At 41.5% G+C, this 22094-nt stretch overlaps 1 protein-coding gene across 1 annotated transcript in view; it reads left to right on the top strand.

Annotated features, from left to right (window-relative positions):
- Positions 1-22094, top strand: part of ctnnd2a (catenin (cadherin-associated protein), delta 2a) — a 228178-nt gene that overhangs the window by 103390 nt on the left and 102694 nt on the right. Inside the window, exons 5-11 of the mRNA XM_029528938.1 lie at positions 83-187; positions 4092-4264; positions 8560-8614; positions 9235-9520; positions 9857-9974; positions 11022-11154; positions 17368-17561. Coding sequence (XP_029384798.1) covers positions 83-187; positions 4092-4264; positions 8560-8614; positions 9235-9520; positions 9857-9974; positions 11022-11154; positions 17368-17561 — 1064 coding nt within the window. The remainder of the gene's footprint in view (positions 1-82; positions 188-4091; positions 4265-8559; positions 8615-9234; positions 9521-9856; positions 9975-11021; positions 11155-17367; positions 17562-22094) is intronic.

Raw genomic sequence — 22094 nt, 5'->3', positions numbered from 1 at the left:
GATAGCCGCAGTTAGAATTCAGAGATCTCGTCCATTTCTCTGCCTCCTTGTTTTCTGACCCTTGTCCTTTTCTGCCTTACAGCGGATGGACAGAAGGATATTGAGGATGAGTTGACCACAGGTTTGGAGTTGGTGGATTCCTGCATTCGTTCCCTTCAGGAATCTGGAATACTTGACAGCGGAGAACGTGAGTGTGCTTATCAACCTCATTCAAGTCCCTGTCCCACCCGTCTTATCGGAGTCCAAATAGATGGCACTCTCATTGTGTGCGCTCATTTTGTGTGCTCCACACCCAGCTGTTTTCCTATTTTCCAAATGGGCTTTCACCAAAAGCATCAATATGCGTGGGAGAAGATAAATTCAGTATCGCTCGCTGTGTGTGTGTGTGTGTGTGTGTGTGTGTGTGTGTGTGTGTGTGTGTGTGTGTGTGCGCGCGCGCGCGCGCAAGTAGCTACTGGTTAAACACAGAAAAGTGACATGTTGCTGTCTTCAGAAAAAACCTGCAAAACCAAGAATGTGTTTTGCTTTCAGAAGATACTGTAGGTGGTGAGGTGTCACAGCAAAGCTATTCAAACATTCTTAAACATAACTAAGTTTACAGAAACACAGTAACCCTCCCCCCCAAAAAAAGAACAAATGTTATAAAATGAGTGTCAATTTAAATTTCAATTATTTCAATCCATTTTGAGACCTGACTCAGAGCAAAGCAAAATTGCTACACAAATGAAATGCAATTTGACTAACAACATAGAGGTGCAGACCAAATTGAATTTCAGTTAATTATTTTTCTTTATTTGTATCCACCTTTTTTCCCTTACAAACTTTTCTAACGTTTGACAAAACCAAGGTCTGGGTTACTGTAGCATTTCACCTACTACAAACAAACCTGTTTCTCACTAAAATGGAATACAAATCTAATTAATTTCAATGCGCCACCACTCAAAAAAAAAGAAAACCGCAACAAAATAAATAAATAAACTGGAGCTAGGATGGCAAAAATATCCATGCAACCTTTACAAAGACTTATGGCTGGATTAAATATAAAAGTAAAAGTGTGGTGTGTATTGTTCAGCAATAATTTTTATTTTTTTTTCCCTGAAAGAGGAGAAGGAAAAATGTACTTGTTTTAGTCCCTTAGGATATTAGATATCCGGCCTAAGTGCAGCTATTCCCTGTGTTCATATTAAGTTATCAGGTTTATACTTAAAGTAAGCAACTTGAGTCGAGGGGGAATTTTGTTCAAGATTAGATACTGAACATGTAGTTGGATATTTCAATATTTTAAATAAACACACATCCCTTCCACTCAATGTATTTGGCACCCATAGTCTAAAAAAGGAGTTTAATGAGCACAGCTGACACCTAAAAAAAGCGTCAAGAGGTCCTTTTAATGGAAGTGATTTAAAACGTAATCTCTTTTGATGTGCAGACACACAAACACATTGTTCCCCTCCTGGATTTAGACCAACAAATATCAAGGTCCAAGCAGCTTTCTCCATCTCGTGAGCCTTGGATTCTGATGAACAAATTCAAAGAGTGATAGAGAGAGGGGGAGTATGTGGGAGGTCTTGCTAAATGTGCTTGGCATTTTCTTTTCAGGTCATTGGTTTTGGAACACTGCATTCCCATTTCACTTATTGTCTGGTGACCTTTTTGATAGTTGATATTGCTTTAATGGATGGCATTTTAAGATGCCTTGCTTGGTGCATTGGTTAGTAGTTTATTCACATACAGTCGGCTTTCACCATGTATAATTGCTGGTACTACAAAGATGGGCTGGCCTGTGTGGGACACCACCGTAATATCTATGTATGCAAGCGTGCACACACACACAGACAATGTATGGTGCACACTAGAGGCTTAGACGTCTTATTCAGTTTGTAGTTATTTATGGAGGATAAAAAAGTCTAAAACTTAGAAAGATTGTTTGGATGATTCACCTCAAAACCACTGTGGCTGTGTCGAGATGAGATGGAACTCTCATTGCAAGTACTCTTATTGAGGGTGCTCCATAGGCAACTGTGTTTCCCCATTTTGCAAATGGGTCTCTACCAAAAGCCTCACAATGTGGGGGTGCAGATTACACACAACATAGCAGCTGTGAGCCCCCCCTCCAGGAAAAAGAAGCACTGAAAATAGCTGTGTGTTAAATCCGCAAAAAGTGGCATGTTGCTCTTCACTGACGAGAAAGAGGCACCTTTTTTTTAATTTATTTTTTTTTGGGGCACACGGTGAGGCATCAAAGCAGAAATGCACAATACACATTAATAAGTTTACAGAGACTCAAAAAAGTTAATGAAATTCACATCCCAAACCAACTATTATTTGGCCTTTTGTCTATTGTGCTATTTTAAAACATCATAAAAAAAAAAAAAAAAGTAGAAACATTGGGTGTCTCTGTATCTGGGCGCGTGTGCCTGAGTCTGCGAACATTTCATAAGCTGGTAAAAATTACTTTCATAATTTTACAGAGCTGCTGAAAAATTCATATTTTTCATGCAAGCATGGAGACTCTGAGACTCTACAGAGACATGAAAAGACTTAAAGCCCTACAAGTGACAGTGTTTTTCATCTTGGTCTCTCGACACACACACACACAGTGTGTGTTGTATTTCTTTTTACAGCGCTAACATGTGCATACTTAGTGTCACATGCTAACACACACTAATTCCTAAAAACACTCAAGCAGAATTACAGTCTATCCAACGCACTTTACGTAACACACTTGAAGACCAAAACAAACGTACGCAGTTTTTGTCACACGACACACACAATGTGGCAAACACCAAGGCTGAGTGATGACGAGTTTGGGAGCTCCCACTCACTCTGTGTAGCACAAAGAGCTGTTTAATAATTCATAAAAAGCGGAGAATGAATCGAGATGAGAAAAGACATTTCTTTTGTGAAGAGGAGAAGCAGAGGAGTTGGTCTTAGTTCACAGCACACAGACTCACAGGGAGAAAGGGATTCTGGGGGAATGTATGAGAGAAGGGCTGACAAAGATAGATTAGGAGGGAAGAATTATTAGGGGTCTCTCTGTTATTTTGAGTAAGAAACCAACACATTAATGAACTTAGGGAAAGTGTTTACTGTACACTTTATAGGGACATGATATTTAGACATCTGGAAAAAAGGGAAAGTGAGAGAGATCCTTGTTTAACTTCCCTCTACAACCTTTAATTACATACATTTTATCCTCTTGAAGTTTGTATTCAGAGAGGAGGCGCATAAAAATAGCAACTTAATGAAATATTTACCAACTGCAATGTTAAGAGGTCAAAAGCCTAACTGCTCTCAATAAATTCAAACCACACAAGTAAACACACATGCAGATAACCTATATAACCACTCACGCACCAGCACATTCTATTGAGTGATTGGTCATTTTTCCCTTCATTTCCTCCATTTCCCTTCAGCTGAACTCATCACTCTATACAGAGTGCAGACTAGAGTCCACTTTAAAAATCTTATGATGTTTGTATTCCTAACCAACAGCTTTATATGGCCCTAAACCAGGGGATTCAGAGTGTGTGTGGTGTGTGTTATTGCAGCCTTACTCAACAATGACTTAAAGCCGGTTTCATATAGATCTCTCCATCAACCCTGATGTGGTGCCGAGTGTAAAGCATACGGCTCTTTCCAAAGTAGAACTTCCTTATATCTTACACAGGGGGTCAAATGACAGCGCGGGCTAAAAATTAACATGTTTGGGGAGGTAAAGTTTGAAGTTGTTAGGTGTCGTTTCTTATTTTCAGACCTCCTCCTCCCATCCTCCAGATCTCCTTGCTCCTCCTCCTCCTCCCATTCTCTCTGTTCCTCTGTTTTTCTTTCCCTCTGCTAATAAATTATGTATGCCATCTCCAACTCACGGAGTGCTGCACTGCTGCACTATCTGCTCTAAATTGCTGCTCTCTCTCATCCCCATTTCACTCTATGCCTCTCAATCTCTCCCCTTCATGCCCCCTTTCCTTCTCACTCTTAATCTCCCTCTCTCCTCACTCTCTCACTCTCTCTTTCTCTCGACACATACTAACTCAATGCGACCCCTCACTTCCCACCCAACCATACACCACTCCTGTCTCTATCGGTAGGACCGGCTCTTCTTTCCCAGAGTTCCTTGCAGCTCAACTCCACCCCGGAGGCTTCGCTCCAGTACTCTGCCAGCTACCATAGCAACCAGACCCTCGCCCTTAGCGACAGCATCTCCGCAGCAACTCCTCAGCGCAGTGGGCAGGTTGGAGGAGCTGTGCACAGCTACAACCAGGTAGGAAATGCCGCTGTATGCAGATGACGAAGAGGATTCTGGTGCTGATGATGAGGAAAAGGACGGTCGGATAAAGATTCTTAGAAGTGGCAGTTTGGGTTAACTTTTCTTGAAAACATGCCAGAAGCCATCAGAGAATTTTAATTATTGACATCTGAGGATTTTGCCTGTGAAGTGAACTCACCTGAAGTGAGCTCCCCACAGTCTAAGCTCAACTGCATTTACTTTTTTTCCTTTTTTTGCTCACTGAGGGGATGCACCGTAGGGCTGTATATGCTTGCTTTCAGATTCTTTGCAGCTCAGATTTTTCCATCACAGACAAATGAACACCAGCCTTCCTTTTCCCCAACCTCCGTACACAGTGCTTCCTCACCGACATGTAACTCCAGCTCTTGTTGCTCTTACTGACTATGGATTTCTTTCAACATCACTGGGGTCTGTTGATCAGAGTGGAACTGCAAATTTGTACAGAATCACACTTCAGTAGCACCACTGAAGTGCTTTATATCTGGCCATTGCTCAGCTGGCTTCTTATGTAAAGTATAGCATAACAACTGTACATAACTGTATTTTGCAGGAGGTGAGAGGCGGAGTTAGACAAATTCCCGAAAGCTGTTTAGGAAGAGATGAGTAATCAGATTTTCACAGAGACTATTAAAACAGAGGTATCCCAGTGAATAAAGTCAGACAAATGTCCATTATTAATCACAGCAGTGTGAGGCAGTAGGAGCCAATTATTTTTAATTTTCATGTCCTTAACATATAAATTGGGATACATGCCTGTAGTTAAACACAGCATACAAGCACATGCATACTTTCAGACAGACACACACACACACATCCACTAGCCGCTGCAGTGTTTCATTCAGAGATATTCCCAGTTTCTGGGGAAAATATTCTATTTGTGATGAGATAGAAACGATTCCAAAAAAGATACAATAATTATAAGTGGGAGCATGTTGTCAGGGCTTTGAGGCTGTGTGTTTTATCTTTGCAAATACCTGCACATTTTTTCTTAACCTTGAGCGAAGGAGTGTTTGTTCTGTGCGGTGTCAGTTTCTTATTTGTTGTGTGTGTGTATGTATGTATGTATGTATGTATGTATGTATATATATATATATATATATATATATATATATATATGCATGTCTCCTTGCACATGTACATCTTTAGTGGGAGGAAGGTGAAGGAGTTGATATCTTTCTTTGTAAACACCTTTATTAATTCCCCCCCCGCCTCCAGTCATACCACAGCTCATTTCAGACAGAGCGCTCATTCCTCGGCTTATTAAATAAGAAATATGACAAAGACAAAAAGACAGAACAGCTGACAGAATTAGATGGATGGACAGATGAAACAAAGTGAGCCCTTATTTGTATTATGTCTCTCAGAATGGTGTGATATTTTGTGTTCTTGTTGCTGTGTTTCTGTCCTCCTTTCCCTCCTCCCCTGTTCCTACCCTTCCCTTTCTGCTCACCATCTCTGTGAGCAGAAGTGTGTGTGTGCGTGTGCGTGCGTGCGTGCATTTTCCTCTCTGATGTTTTTGGCTTGTCAGTGTAATGGGGCCAGTGTTGTCAGCAAGGCTTGTTGCCCATGAATAGCTTTACACATGCCAGTGCAGCTTGATAGGCAGATGCAGCTTGCATGCATGTGCAATACATGCATGCGAGCATGTTGTTTGGGGTGTTTGCAGACCTGGGTATACATGTGTGCATACAAACATGAAGGTGATTTATATGCACACCGTGGACCTAGTGTGTATATATGAGTGCATCTGTTTAAAGTTTTTAGAAGTGACTGTTTCAGGGAGAGTTGGGGGGGGGGGGGGTGAAAGGTCCCGCATGTTGCTGCTCCTCTGTAGAGTATTTATAACTCTGAGAGGCCCTGCTTTAATAATGCATGGATACATGGCACCTCAAACATTCCAGTGTTTTACTGGAGGAGAAAAGAAGCAGCATTTGCGAGATGAGACGGAGTGCAACTGAGAAAGTGCTCTCCCTCACACAGCACATCAGGCTTTCTGTCTATTAGTTAACTCAGCCAGCAATTCATCTATACTCTTGATCCATGATTTATTTATTTCGTGAATCACACATCCATCTATTTATCCATCCACTCAAACCTTCATCCTAAGATCATTTCTATCTGAATGTGTGTCTTGACTGTAGCAAATCGGAAGTGTTCAACAACTGACATAACCATTAACAGGGTGCTTAAACTCCGTTTTGTGGCTTTCGTTTCATCAGCCTCAGATCGCTCACTTGGCTTCATAACCAACTGCACTAACACAAAGGGCTTGTAAAAGGTTTTTTTCCTTTTACCCATTAAGAGTCCCTCTCTGTTTATAGACACTCTGAAAATCTCTTTATCATTGTGCACTCAGACAAGCAGATCGTGTCACATCATATACTTAAATGTGCACTCAGCTTAGGTTGCATGAACCCCTCAAATAACAACTACACTAAGTGCAGAAACACATGTTGAAGTGTAATTTTAGCTATAGGATAGGGTAGGTTTCCTTACCTTGGTAAAGTTATGGGTAATAGGATAGTGGCTTTATGCACACAATCTTGTTTATTCTTTTATTTTTTGCAGCTAGAAATTTCCCAATTACAGCAGCAACAGTCAGCTTACTTATATAAACATAGTCGAGGCAGGTTTATTTGCATCTTCCACCATAATTTACTGTATCAGTGCAGAGATCAGAGTGGATCAAATCGGGGTGGAACATTTCCACATCAGAGCATGTGCCACAAACTTGTTTGAAAATATGTGGAAGCACCCTAGCTTACTACCTATCGTGTAATTTATTATATACCTGCTCCTCATTTTAGACTTAGCATTTTCCCCTAATTTGCCTTTTTTGGAGAAAGATTCCACTAATCCACTCAGCCAGAGATAAATCTCTTTCCATGACCCCTGTGCAAACAAAGCAGGGCTACAATCAAAGGCCTGTTGTCTTAAGCAGACACGCTTTGGCTCATTTCAAAAGCACGAAAATCTAATGAGAGACTGCCATTGAGAACATAATGGGAGACGGTGCGTGAGTGTTGCAGTATTTATCAACGAAGGGTTTGCTGAGCTAGCATGCCTTTTTTTTTTTCCGTTCAGGGTTTCTCTGCACAATTGTCTGAAAATATTCACATCTAGTAATGGTTTGCAAATATAGCATATGAATAGAGCCCCAGATGTGTGGTTTCACATAATGACCTGCCAGTTATTGGATAATTACATGTATGTTGTCATTATATTTCTGTGTTTATAGATAAGTCTGGAAACACAGATACAGATTCAGGTATTTAAATGGCAGCTGAATATGGTTGTACTGTAGCCATGGTTTTACGCTCATGTCAAGTGGAGAGCAAGTAATGGAAACATAGAAAATCTCAAATATAAAGGAGAGTAACTTTTATTGCAGAGAACGATACAAATTTTGAGTGCAGCTGCTGTGTAGCTACTGTTAAAGTACTCACAGTCTTCCAAGGTGACTCAGTGACTGTGTGCTTGCATAATGTACGTCTCGCACAATTGCAGCCATGTCAGTCTAGAAATTACATATTTGAATCACCTCTACAGCTTTAACCATCAACACAAGGCTATACAAGGCACAGTGGAGCGCTAGCATATGCTCCCCCTACTGTGTCTGGAGGCTAAGGAGAATATATTACAACATACCTGCATGTAATGCAAGGCAGAAAAGCCTCTCGCGCTTTGCCTCGCTGGATGGCACATGAGTGTTTTTGTTTGTTGGTGAGGAATTTCGCTTTTGTACAAGTGTCGAGACCAGGACACTGTCCATTTACATGTGGCTCAAAATGAAGACAACATCATCCTGATGTTCAGATTTTATTACCATGAGAGATCAGCGTGAGTAACTTAACAATTATTTCAAATAACTGTGAATATTGAAGTTTATGTGACAGCAGATGATTTTGAGTGGGAGGTGCAACACAGCTTTATTAGAAATAATTTCAGTCATCTGAGTTCTATGGGTCTGTATTCTGCCTCTATTAGTCTGTTTGAATCACCCCTTCTGTTTTCTGTGGGGACTTCATTACTAGCTGCTCTGGGTTCATTTGGGATCCTCAAAGGCTTGACTGATCTCATTGTGCATAAGTTTTTGCAGTTTTTGATGGTCACAACTCTCTTGAATTCTCTTTTATCCTTTTTTTTTTATTTTTTTTTTTTATTAACTGTCTACTACCCAACCTCTCCCTCTCCCTATTTGTCCTTCCATCCTGTCATGGCGTGTCATCTTCCCTCCCTTGCTCCGTGTTCCCCCGACATCCCCTCAGGTGACATCTAGTCGTGCAGCCCAGCAACAGCAATCACAAACTGGGGCAGGGTCAGGTAAGAACACACCTCCTTCTGATATGCCCCACTCTTTCTGTGTCTCTCCTCGTGGAGATGCATTTTCTTTACAATAAATTAATCCGACATAGCTTGAAGCTCTGTGGACACACAAAGATGACATTTGGAGACACTGATAGACATACACACGAATTGGAATAAAAACATTTCTAGTGTTAGAATGTTTCCATTGCCTGCAGCATAAATAATTTTCTTGTATGTTAGTATTATTCCTCCATAATTTATGAACAGGCAACATCAGCTCCCATGGTGTCAAAGATATGAGCCATACATGTGTCGTCATTTCATAGCGCAGCATATACTTTATAATGCCAAAGTATCTAAGATACAACTTAGTCCTTCTGGTTTCTCCCAAATGCCATTTATTGAGTTTTAGTTTAGACTTGAACACCATAACAGCAGACCATGAAATTAAAACAAGCTTTTATTTAAACCCTGAATTTTGACTCCACTGTTGAGCCAGTGTTTTATCCTCTGGTCTGTCCAAGCCTTGTATCTTTTTAAATGTATGTCTTTCCTGTTATCAGCTCACCATAAAATACCAGACCTTTGCACCATGAGCTGCCTGTATCTGTACTCCCAATCATTAAAAAAAACAGCCCTGCCATGTCCTCACTCATCCCTCTACCTCCCATCTTCATTGATTTTTTTCTTTCATTTTCCTCGGTTTCTAGGTATCTACTACTCCAGCTCCACCTTGCCTGCCCAGCGTGTCAGTTCCCCTCTATCTGGAGGAGGAGGGGGCTCAGGTTCCAGTTCACCTAGTAAGCTCCAACGCCTGGGATCTGCCTCCGACACACCAGGGTATTCTACTACTCAACGGCTGCCTTCCTCCTCCTCTTCTCCCAAGCAGTCCCCTGCTAATCGACTGGCCAAGTCATACAGGTAGAGTGCCCTGGTGGCTGCGACACTGATATTGATTTTGATACATAAAGGTTTGATACTGATATATAATCGAATCTGAAGGTGGATAAAAGGGGCTGACATTTTAGAGAATTGCTATAAAAGTAAGGTTACAAAAGAATAGAGTAGAATTGAACAAGAAAATTGCCCTTGTTGATTGTGGTTGATTGTCCTCCAGTCCATGCAGACATGCCGTGCATATAAATTAAACAAAAGACGGAGGAGGCATTTGACTGTTTTTAAAAGTGAAATGGAATTAATGTTTTACTGTCGTCATTTCTCTGACAAAATAGTTGACTTTTCCCATATGTCTTTCAGCACCACAGTTGCTGTGACAACAGCAGGAGGAGGCGGGTCCCCCCTGAGGGTGGCATCTCCACCTAACTCCACAGCAGCAGGAGGAGGGGCCAGCTCATCATCATCCCCTCTTCACCAGGTACAGACTGTTACGGTGTTAGGGATATTGTCATGTGAAACGGGCACTCAAATGGCATCAGAAATGTGATTTGTTGCAAACCACTGAAACAAACACAATTTATTGCAATATGAAACTGTTGATCGAAAAAATTGTGTGTGATCAGAGAAACTTCTCCCTTTTTCAATGAAGTCAGTGGAGTTTTTTTTTTTTTTTTTTTCATCTGGTTTGTCTTTGTTAAATATTATCCTGGCTTGTATTGTCATGTTTTGTTTTGTTTTCTACACCACAATGGATTTGTTTTAGGGACAGGCCACATTTACATTACTTGTACATTTTTATTACAGAGCAAGTCACTCTCTGTGTCAACATTTAATTCTGGAGATGTAGAAAGTGATTGAACACTGTTATGTAATTTGCATTACTACAAGGATTATTCTATAAAGTCCAATATTTACAGTGCTAAATCCCCGGTCTTAGTAGTTCTTTAACAGTGCTGTACTCGTGAGTCAAGTCATTCCAATAAAAAACACTATTTCTAGTATCATATAGCTCTAATATTGATGCCATGTGGCTGAGTGTTAACTTTGACAGAGAGAGAGATTGACAGAGAATGGCATTATGCAGTCTGAGTGAAAGTCGAGATTTGTTTCCCAACAAAAATGCAAGTCAGTTTTCAATCTTTTGAATGATCAAATGTTTGAAGTATCACAACAATAAGATTCTGACATGGCTTTTGGATACCCTGATAGTTGCTGCAGCTCATCTAAATCATTTTAATTAAATTTGTTGAAAGCTCAAATCCAATATCCCACACTGTGACCTGATGTCATGGCGCTCTAAGTGATTTAGACATAGTTTACTCATACTTTTAACTTTTATTGCATAATACAAGTTTTAAGCTTTTCATTTGGATTGACAGAGATGGAAATCCTACTGGCCAAGTCACTCTAGTCCTTTTGACTGCCAAAGTATTGTAATGTAATGTCAAGTAAATGCACCGGTACATTTTCTGTAATTATGTATAATAATTGAATCACGGGAGAAGAAAACCTCTTGACTTTTCAGATGAGTTCGGGCATAGGGAGCTATGCCACTCTGTCTCCCAAAAGGCTGGCATCTCACCACGCCTCTGACCAGTACAAGATCTCCCACGAGCTCTACGCTACCGCTACGCTGCAACGGCCTGGCAGTCTGGCAGGTGGGAGTTCACACACTCATGCTGTTTCAGATGCACATAAACATAAACCCAAACAGATGTTTAACTCTTATATAAATAACCACCTGCGCCACAAGTAGTAAAGAGCTACAAGGGGATCTCTCAAGTCATCAGTATATCTTAGAGTCTCTGTGCCCAATGTTGAACGTGACCACATAAACCCAGTCTTAGCCTCTCTTCTCTGTGCACTATTCTCTTCAGTATTAAATTTAAGACTGTGCCGATTATAGCTCTGCATGGCCAGGTCCCACTTTACATCACAGCCCTTATCCATTGGCACTCAGCTTCTAGATCTCTTAGATCTGAAAGCTTATCCCTCTTATGTGCCAGTAAAACCTAAAGGTGGCAAAGCTTTTGCCGATACTGTTCCAAAAAATTATTGCCCTTGGATGTAGGAAGTGCTTCTTCCATTTTTAAATCTAGTATATTTCTGTATACGCTACATTTAGTATTGTTTTTTTTCCCTTTTTTATTTTTAAGGTTGTGTTGAAATGTGGTTTAGAAGTAAAATTGAGTTTTTCAGAACAAAATGCCACTTAGACGCTAAAGTAAAACATGCAGGCCACCTAACTTCCAAACATCCTGAAAACCAATCGGGCCTCTACTTCAGTAGTATTGTGAAAACTTCAGTGAAAAATACCATGGATGTTTTTATGTCACTGTATTGGAGGGATCAGTGACAAAACGGGCAATGTGAGATTAGGCCAGGGACTGACAGGGGTCTCGAAATAATAAAGCATTCACCTCATCCCCTCAGCCATCTGCAGGGTTTGATCTTCACCAACTGCAAGACAGTAAGTGGTGCTTAAGCCTCAGTCATGGTCACGCCATTGCAGGTAAACTTGACACTTGTGTGTTGTCTCTGACGTTTGAAGTGACCTAGGATTAAGCCGCCGCTCAGTGGTTTTGCCCTTTGTCAGCGTTTGATAGTTAACAGGCAACTGCATCTCCATTCAAATGTTAGATAATCACATATATAGTAAATCATAAAATTGTACACTGGTGAAGCTACATCCCAGCAACACTGTTTTGTGTTTTACAGTGTGAAATGGCTGCGTGAAAACAGAAGACACTTAACTGACTTCTTTATTGTACAGTCTCACAGCATCAGGAAAGAAGTTGTTTCTGAGCCGGGTGGCTCTGATGCTGCGCAGCCTTCTACCTGAGGGAAGGGGGTCGCTCATGATGCGGGAGGTCCTCCTTCATGGATGACAGGAAGTGTTGTTGCTCTAAGCAAGGCAGCCAGTGATGTGGACTCCCAGCTATTGAAGCTGGAGACCACCTCAACAGCTGCCCTTTCAGTGGAAGGGGGAGGGAGGGGGGGTGGTGGACAGTTTTGACCCTGCTAATATCTTTCGTTTCCTCCACGTGGATGCAAAGGTTGTTACGTCTTCACCAACCAGCCAGGCGCTCCACCTCCTGCCTGCACTCTGACTCGTCGTTGTGAAAGATTAATTCCACCACAGCTGTGTCGTTTAGTGGCGCTCAGGTGAATGGCAGAGCAGTTATGCATTGGCAGTGCGTACAGAAGGTGGCTTAGAGTTCATCCCTTGGTGTTGAGAGTGATGGGAGGTTGTGTACCCTGACTGGGGTCTGTTAAAGAGTCAAGCGCCCAGTTGCCGTGGGATGGGCTTCGACCCAGAGTGACCAGTTCATCGATGAGTCCGTGGGATCATTGTGTTGTATGCTGAGGTGGAATCCAACAACAGAATGTGGCATATGATTCTGTCCTCCAGGTGGATGAACCTTTGGTGAACAACAGTGTCAATGGTTTCTCTTGCCTGTGTGCTGGTCACGGTCTACAGAGGTGCCCACAGTATATTGTCCTTTGTGTGTGCCATGACCAGCTGCTCAGAGCACATCATGATCAGGTCATTCAGGCCTGATCATTCTCAGACCATTGAATGAAATATATCAGTCTTGTGGTTTGTGATTTTGGGTTATCTGTTGTATGTCACAGTAATTGCGCATATTTCTTTACTTTGTCCTCAGAACGTTTTCGTTGTTGCTCTTTCTAAATTAGAGCTTAAACATGAAGGCACGAGCTATTTGTCAAGTATGAGCTGTTCATGAACGGTTCTGCTGTGACTATCACACAATAACCTGCTTTAAGGAGATTAAAATTATTCTAATTTGAATGGTGTCCTTGAATAAGATCTGTTCACTCTGTCTGGAAGCTGAATGTATCAGAATGACACCAGTTGTCGTGGTGGCGGCATTCAGGATAACAGAGGCTTTTGTTGGCTCGGGCAGTTCCATTGACTGGTTAATGGTTTTCTCTCTTGACTCTACAAAATTGAGTTGGCTGAATGTCAAACCCAGATTGAAAATATGTTTTGCCAACTGTTTATGGTCCAAAGTAAGTTAGTGTAAAATTTTATTTGAGGTTGGCTGTTTGTCTCTGTTCAAATAATACTGCCACAGATAGGCACAGTTTCCAGGGTTATTCGGACTAAAAGTAGTTTTGGGCAGATGCACTTTTTTTCCTGAGCTGTTCTTTAGAACATGAGGTGTGGCATCAAGTCACTGCAAACCCTGAAGCACTATTTTGAGAGGGGCTCTGTCTCTGTATGTTGGCCTTGCAATGGACTGGCAACCTGTCCAGTGTGTACCCCGCCCTCACCCATCGTGAGCTGGGATTGGCACCAGCACCCCTTGTAACCCTGAAACAGCTAAGCGGTAGAAGATGAATGAATAGACACATTTAGGCTGAACCTTGGTAGTTGGCAAATTAGTGGCTTTGTTGTGGTGCTCTTTGAGCAGCTTGAACGATTTCATATTTTTCTGCAACAGAAACAGAATGTTTGACAAGATTAATATTGATTGCAGACAGCAGTGTTTTGAAGCTCTGGGTTAAATTTAATTGATCAGCCCTTTAAACTTGGAAATATATGGATGAAGAATACAACCTTCATGCTTCATCCTGAGGGCATGAAGCAATCTTGAAGCAATGCCTGGAGTTTCATCTCTTCTGAAGACGTAACATGAGGAGGAAAAGAAAAGGCCTAAGCAGGAATGAATCCCAATGGAAATGAGATGAGACTGCCACCATAATTAGCAGACCTGGCTCATATGACTATCAGGAGTGCCTTTCATGAGCTTGGACTTGATTGTATCAGGACAATTTAAAAACATCTAAAAATGTAGTCCTGTAGTTGTCCGTAATTTCTGATTCTCGCCATGTTTCCAAAATGACCAACAGAGAATTATTTCTAGATCCTGCTCATTACAGGTTTGCTTTTTCCCAGCAGATGACACCCTCCTGGAAAAAGCAGGGTTTATGTGAGTAGCCCGTTTGAAGAGGTACTTAGCAGCTCTATAGCACCTACTCAACGGTGGAGTTAAGTTGCGTAAAAAAAAAAAACAACCCAGAAATCATCTAAAAAAAGACATCCCCTCTTCCAACATGAAGGGCCTGAGTAGTGCAGTCCAGTGCATATAAATATTAACATTGTGCCACAATAGCTTAACAATGAACTGAAGAAAATAAATGAATTGGATGTACAAACAGAGATAATTAAATGCTACTAGTATATACAATGGAGATAAGGTCTTGTATATGAAGAGTTTCATTGGCATTGGCACTAAGTTGAGCCTCAGACCTCGGATCTCATTTAAATAATTAGTCTTTTCCCATTTTTTTTTTATTTGACTGGCCTGATTATTTTGGTATTCAATCACTTTTATTTTGACAAGACATTAAAATACAGAAGCTGAATGTTTAAATATCAGAGAGCCACCAAAATAAACAGTTGTTGGCTGGAAGCAATTTTTTGATTTTCATTTTCTATCTTTTTTAACTACACACAAAGTACTGTGTAACATCAAGGGACCAGATTTTTTTTTTTTTTTTTTTTTTTTTTTTAACCATTTTGTTAACCTTTTAAAATATTTTATTGGATGAAACTTCATGGGAAAGCCTTTTCCCTCCACTTGTTCTCTCTCTGTGTCATTCCGTCTTCCCCTCTTAAACTGTCCTCTCACTTCTGAAGAAAGAGGTCAGTGTTTCCACGACTGGGCCCCTTTCAGAGTGAAATAAAAACAAATTAAATAAAAGCAACTCTCCAAGACTTCAAAGACAAACGCCATGGGAGGAAGAGAGGGAGTTGGGATGTCTCATGCCATTAAGGGGTGTGCCCATGAATGTAATTAGCAGCATCTAAATTCACCTTATTTCGGCTGAACTGCAGGGGGGCTGTGATGTCCAAACGTCAAAAGACTGTGACTGAATGTATCTGACCTTTTTGGTGAGGTAGGTAAACAGGCCATTCAGTCAACCACACTGTTAAGAGGACATAGTTGCACAGAGTGCAGTAGCCTCTTTGCCACAGTCATGCTAAAAGCCGGCATGATCAGGGTTCTTTTTTTTTATCACATGCTGTGCTGTCTTTGGGGAAGAGCAGGCAGACGCTTCTTCATACCCCCGGCTGCTTGCATCATCCTAGCCTGCAGACTGTACGATAACGTCCAACTGTGGCGTTTGAACATTCGCTTCAATTCATCTTTAAAATGCTCTCTTTGGTTTGTATGTTGTGTCGGACAGGTAGGAGGAGAAATACACTGATACTGAACTGTTAAAAAAAACCTGCTTCTACATGGCTTCAAGCTACCGTGTGCTCGACTCAGCTGACATGGACGAACGCCACACATGCATTGATTTCTGATATGATCTGAAAGCTTTGGGGGCTTTGTCTGCATGAAGTTCACGGTGGATACACATAGAGGCTTGAATCTGGATCTGAGCGCTCGACTTTTCCCCCCCCATTCTTTCATCCGACGGCAAATCCTTGGCACACAACTAACGCGATATGATACGACATTAGCTCCACTGGACTGTCTCTCCTTCTCTCCGTCACTCGTAGCTTTCTAAGTCTGCATATATGAATGCGAGCACGTCCTATCACTTTATCTTCTGTCATGTCATCAAAGCCCCGCTGACTTGCTTTCATATTCCCTCGATCTCGTCCTTTTCTCCTCTTTCTTTTTTACTGTTGCTCTGTGTTTTCAGAGGGAGGCCCCTGCCTTACATTCGTTCTGCTGTGTAATGAACAAATGCCTTCTGTCAGTGACTTCCCTGCCCTTTGTCTGTGGGATGCTTGCCAAACACAGAGCAAGAAGGGGGACACTGCATCTCATTATTTTATAACTGACGACCAGCAATGTGTTCCACAGAGATTAAAGAAATGAAATACAGAGGATTTCTTGCTTTCTTTTTTTCCTCTTTGTCTCTATGGATCTGTCAACCTGCTGCTATCTCATGTGACACGATTCATGTCTCTCTTTATCCTTTTGTCATTTTTTTTCTTTTTTCCTCTGTAGCTTTGATTTGGGTGCAACTCACCCTTTCCTCTGCTGTACGTAAACACACCCACAGCATCACCTTTATCTCTTTACTACATAAAGGGTGTGCTGTTTGTCAGTTGGCCTTCTGTAGCATGTCAGGTTAAAAAAAACAGTCCACAGTAGAAATGGACAGGCCTGCTTTTTGTTTTAAAGGGTTTTCCTTTTTTTCCTTTTCACGTCTCGTCACTGGGCGGCATGGCGGCATAGTGCTTAGCACTGTTGCCCCACAATAAGAAGGTTGCCGGTTTGGTTCCCTGGCCTGGGGCCTTTCTGTGAGTTTGCATGTTCTCCTTGTGCCTGTGTGGGTTTTCTCCGGGTACTCCGGTTTCCTCCCACCATCCAAAGACATAATGTTATCATGTCTACTTTGTCTGTAGGTGTGAGTGGTTGTTGGTCTCTATCTCTGTGTGTTGGCCCTGTGATGGACTGGCGACCTGTCCAGGGTGTACTCCGCCCGTGTCCAATGTGAGCTGGCATGGGGTCCAGCAACTTTTCATTTGTTCATTCACCCATGAATGAATGAATGAATTCATTTCTTGCAACTGCTTTCTGTCTTTCTCTCTTCATCTCCACACCTGCTTCCTTTCTTTGGTTTTTCGTCGGCAGCCCAACCATATTCACGTTTATTCATTTAACCTGTCTTCCTTTCAGATTCTCTATATTTCTTCCTTTACACTCCAGTTGCACCTGAAATTATTTTCCATCTTCCGTCCCTCCTTTTGGTTCCTTAGTCTTTACCTGCTTAAAAACTATCTTGACTAATCTCTGTGCTGCCTTTCCTTCCTAGCTGCGCTTAGTCTCATATTAGTCTCCCTACATCTTTTTTTTTCTTCCTTTATTTTTTTCCTCCAGGTTCTCGTGGCTCCTACAGTAGTCAGCATAGTCAGGAGGCCCTTCGGCCCTTGGGATCCCCAGAGCACCACATAGATCCCATCTATGAAGAACGTGTCTACCACAACAAGGGCCCCATGAGGAGCCTCAGCCAGAGCCAAGGGCCAGATACAGGCCCCTATCGCAACAACACCGGTAAGACACTTGATGCATTTGTAAGATGGTTTACAGCTGTGTACTTTGATTTCAGCATTTTTGTGCTTTTTTTTTTTCCACTTCATATATTTTGCATTGCAGTGTGTTTTTACGTGTAATGCTAAAGTAGAACTTACAACATTTCATTATTTTGAAGACTTTGGTGGACTCTTAATGTCCTTCAATATTTTACATCAGCTTTGACAAAGACCTCCTCTCGTCTTGCTTATCGTGCGGACAGACACCAGTATGCACCAGCTCTGCCTTGATTTAAACATAGCGCTAGGAGTAAGAAGTGTTCATTAGAAGTTAAACTTACACGGGTTTGCATCATCAGTCGCACAGCATCATTCATGTGATGCTGATCTTCTCTTCTCATTTTCTCAGGCTGAGATGTACATAGTACAGCCCCAATTCCAAAAAAGTTGTTACACTGTGTAAAATGTAAATAAAATCAGGATACATTGATTTGCAAATCTCAGAAACGCCATATTTTATTCCCAATAGAACACAAACATATATGTTGAAACTGAGACATTTTACCATTCCATGGAAAAATATTAGCTCATTTTGACTTTGATGGCGGCAACACATCTCAAAAAAGTTGGATCATTTTCTCATGTTTTCGCAATTGAGAATGAATCACAGTTGGGCACACTTTCGATCAAACGCTCCACAGTCTCACCCACTCGCACCATAACGCCATTGTTGCCAGCAATGTGTTTTTAATAGGGTCTCATTGAGCTTATCTCAATGTGGGTTTAGGTACGCCATGTTAATCCGATTACCGTATCATGAAAACACCCAAGTTGGTCACGCCACATTCACAGCTCCCTCGATGTCATTAACCAGCCTAGCCTTAATAGCTATCATTAGCATTTGGGTCAGAATCATAGCAGTAAATATGGCGCTCTAGACTAGCAGTTGAGTTGATCAGTTTGACTCACTTGAAAGGACTGAGAATTGCCTTTAGCATTTGAAGCACATTTCAGTGTTAAAGGGGACGCTCGGTTTTGCTTTTATGTTTGTGAGATATTTCTTTGATTCCCGTCAGTGAAATTCTGAACAGAGGAATCCATGATAGGATTGTCTTTGCAACCAGGAATTAATTAAATAAGTGCTGCTTCAAATGTATGCTGAGAGGATCCACTGTTATCTATAATTTACTGTGCCTTGTATTTGTAGTTTCAATAGATGGGTATAGGAAAACTCACAAAGGAAATTTGTACTGCAGCTACAAAAATCAATAGACTGTGGATTAGACTGTGTACATTTAATTGCAACACTTGAGGTTTACAATATCCTTCTGCTATGATACAATATTTTAATAGATTGTCTCGTGTTATTTGAACTAAATCCGCCGTGAGAGTAGATCAGCATGAGCCCCTTTCACCGTGTACACACATTTACCCCTACTGTGCTTGGCACATATGACTCCGGCGGTAAATCAACACATCAAAAATGAACAGCACCTTGAAGTCACTGGCCCGTTAAAGTAAGGCCTGGCCTTGGCGCACCGTGTTTTAAAAGCCACGTGAGCAGCATGGGCATTCAGGAGTCTGTGTAATAAGGATTCCTACTGCACAGAGTGATAGCTCATAATGAACTGATAAGGGCTGTGCTGACACAGTGAGCGATAAGTTATTAATTATGTCATAGTGCCTTTTCTTGGCAATGGCAGGCTCACATTATTGGTTCATTAAGCTCGCATGGATCAATGTAATTAATGCTATAAGTCATTTGGTGGAAAGAAAGGGAAGATATTGCAAAGAAATTTGCAAGGTTGTAGTCAGTTGGTCATTATATGGAGCACAATGCAAAGGCTAATTCAAGGCCAGTATTCATTGAGTGTACGGGCCATTGCATTATTTAACTGGACACTTAACTATGTGAAGTGGCAGCAAGATACAACAAAAGCAATTTAAGTGACTGGAATTGGAGTCATTGTGGCTGGTTCGTGACCTATTTTAGGCCAGATAGTCAAATGCAGAGAAATGGGGACAGGGAGAGAACAGGACATGAGGAGGCAGCATGTAAAGCATGCACAGGAGGTCAGGACAATACACAATCAGTTATTTACTAAGTACATATACTCACAACACTGGTTGTGTGGTAACAGTGGTGGTTTTAGCTGAGGATTTAGGCTCTAGGCTCACACTTTATATATGGAACTGTGAATTGAAACTTTATCCATCTTGTCAGGGCACCAATCAACCAACCAACCAACAAGCAGACCTGCGGTCTTGAAAAGCCTGTGGCAGTTTCTTGTAGCACAGTGGACAGCGGTTTGTCAACACATTTGACAATGTATACGCATCAGTCAAGTCCAGTTCACACCGCTTTCAGTCGATTAACCTGTCTGGCTGCTCAGTTTCCATTACGTCCTCCCCTTCACAGCTCAGTTCAATTCTGAATTCATCATTGGAGCGTTACATTAACAGCATTGTCACCACACGGCAAAGAGACATCCATGCATCTATCGTGCTGCTTATCCATCCACAATACAAATAGGAGTCTGTAGCTGCGCATTTTTTTTTTTTTTTTGCTGGTGTGTGCGTGTGCAGGCAGTGACACACAACACTTCTTCCTTGGATTAAACCAGGCCAGCGCCCCAGAGGACTGCAGGTTAATGTGGCCTATTTCAAGCGATAATTTCTACATGGTCACAACGTCTCCTGAGCATGGAGGCATTCTGGTACAAAGAGGAGTTGTGGCAAGAAGAAGCCTCCAGGACGTAGTTTACACATTTTGTTTGTTTTTCCAAAACGAGACTGTGTGTTTTTGAAATTGGCCTATACTTAAGTCACTGTGCTTCTCGCCATTTTTAACCTAACTCCTGCTCTTTCCATCCTCTTTATTCCTTCTAGATTCTTTGCTTCTTACTCTTTTCTTTAATTTTCAATTTTATAGCTGTTTTCATTCATTTTACTCCGATCTCATCAGTGTCCAGTAGTTCAGTAGTGGATTTGAAATCAGTGAAGTCTTTTGCTTTCTGCCTGACCTTTCCACCCCTCCTTGTTCTCTCCCTTTTTTCTTCTCTCTCTTTCTACCTTTGTTCTTACGGTTTGCCTTTGTACCTTCTGTCTTTATGCCATTAAAGCTATCTTGCCTGTATTAATAACTCTGACCACTGGGAATAACACTGACTCTAAATGAAAGTGGCACTTTTTCTCTTTAATAGCTTAACTTCAGGTCTGTGTGTATTTCAGGCGGTGACAGTGAGAATGGGTGGACATACTGCCACAGCTATTTGTGAAGTGCATCTGGTAACCTGGTTGAGCTGTTGCTGCTGATAAGGGTTTTTATGTAGTTTAACATCGCTATCTTCGGAGTAGGCAGCCGCTGATGCTTCAGCAATCGGTAGTCACAAAGCCAAGGTTATAATTTCACCGAGCTATAACAGAATCAAAGGGTACGTTCCTGTGACAAAACATAGTAAAATGGAGAAAAAGGTTGAAATTGCTTTTTTTTTTTTTAAAACACATTTTCCATCATTAAAAATAGACCCCTGCAGTTTTATTGGAATTATTCTGGGTTATCACCTGCCACCCAGGCAGGATCATGGACATTACTTTACTCTGCACCTTCTCCAGAAGCTTAGCCAAAAAACAGGGTAATCTTAAGCCTTCCCAATCTTTTACCAGGTGAGTGTTGCTTAAGGGTTTGTTTGTTTTTTTTTTTTTGGTTTTTTTTTTTTTTTTGGTTTTGTTTTTTTTTTTCTCTCCTCTCAGGCGCAGTGAAGTGGTTAGCACTGTTGTGTTTTGGGGTCGGGCGTTCAAACCTGGGTGGATCTGAGGCGCTGCTGTCCCTCTGTGGCTTCCTTCCACTGCCTGAAGACATGAACATTTGATCAATTGACATTTCTACCCATAGGCATGCATGTCAGTCTGAATAGCTGTTTGTCTCTAAATGTCAGCTCTGCAATAGAAGAGAAACCTGTCCGGGGTGTAACCCAACGACAGTGGAGTACTAGCAGCACATTCTCACACAGACATCATTAAGTGGGTCCTGAGAAGGGCTTTATTTTTAATGTCATGTTTTAAAAGTCTTCACAGGGAGATGTATATTTGGACTGACTCCTGCACTTTTTCCAAAAAATTATGGTCTGGGTAACATCTCTTTTTAAGAGAGTGGAGCAAGGCCTAGATAAGAATCACAGAAAAATCAGACACACCTTGATATGCACACTTTGTCATTAGGTTTCTGCAATTAGATGGATGGAGTTCCCAGGACAAGGGATAAACGCTGTTACGTGTGTGTGTGCGTGTGCGTGTGTGTGTGTGTGTGCGCGTGTGCTTTCTCAAAACCAAAGTGTTTATTGAAGTTTCAGCTCCACAGCATGACTTCCTTTTGCCAGTGTGAATGTGCACATATACACATGCACAGTAAAGAGGAGAGAAAGGAATATGAAGAAGGCTTTGCATCAAACCATTAAACCAATCTGCTTTCTCCTTTAAATTTGCTGTGCACCGTCTTTAATGAGATCTGATATCCTAATGAGGGGGGCAGAACAGAGAGAGTAATGGCTGAGAGAGATGAGGGCAAAAACAAGC

Source organism: Echeneis naucrates, chromosome 20 (genome assembly GCF_900963305.1).
Source record: "Echeneis naucrates chromosome 20, fEcheNa1.1, whole genome shotgun sequence".
NCBI classification, from domain to species: domain Eukaryota; kingdom Metazoa; phylum Chordata; class Actinopteri; order Carangiformes; family Echeneidae; genus Echeneis; species Echeneis naucrates.
The sequence above is the reverse complement of the archived record's forward strand: the minus strand, read 5'-3'. Positions and strand labels throughout refer to the sequence as shown.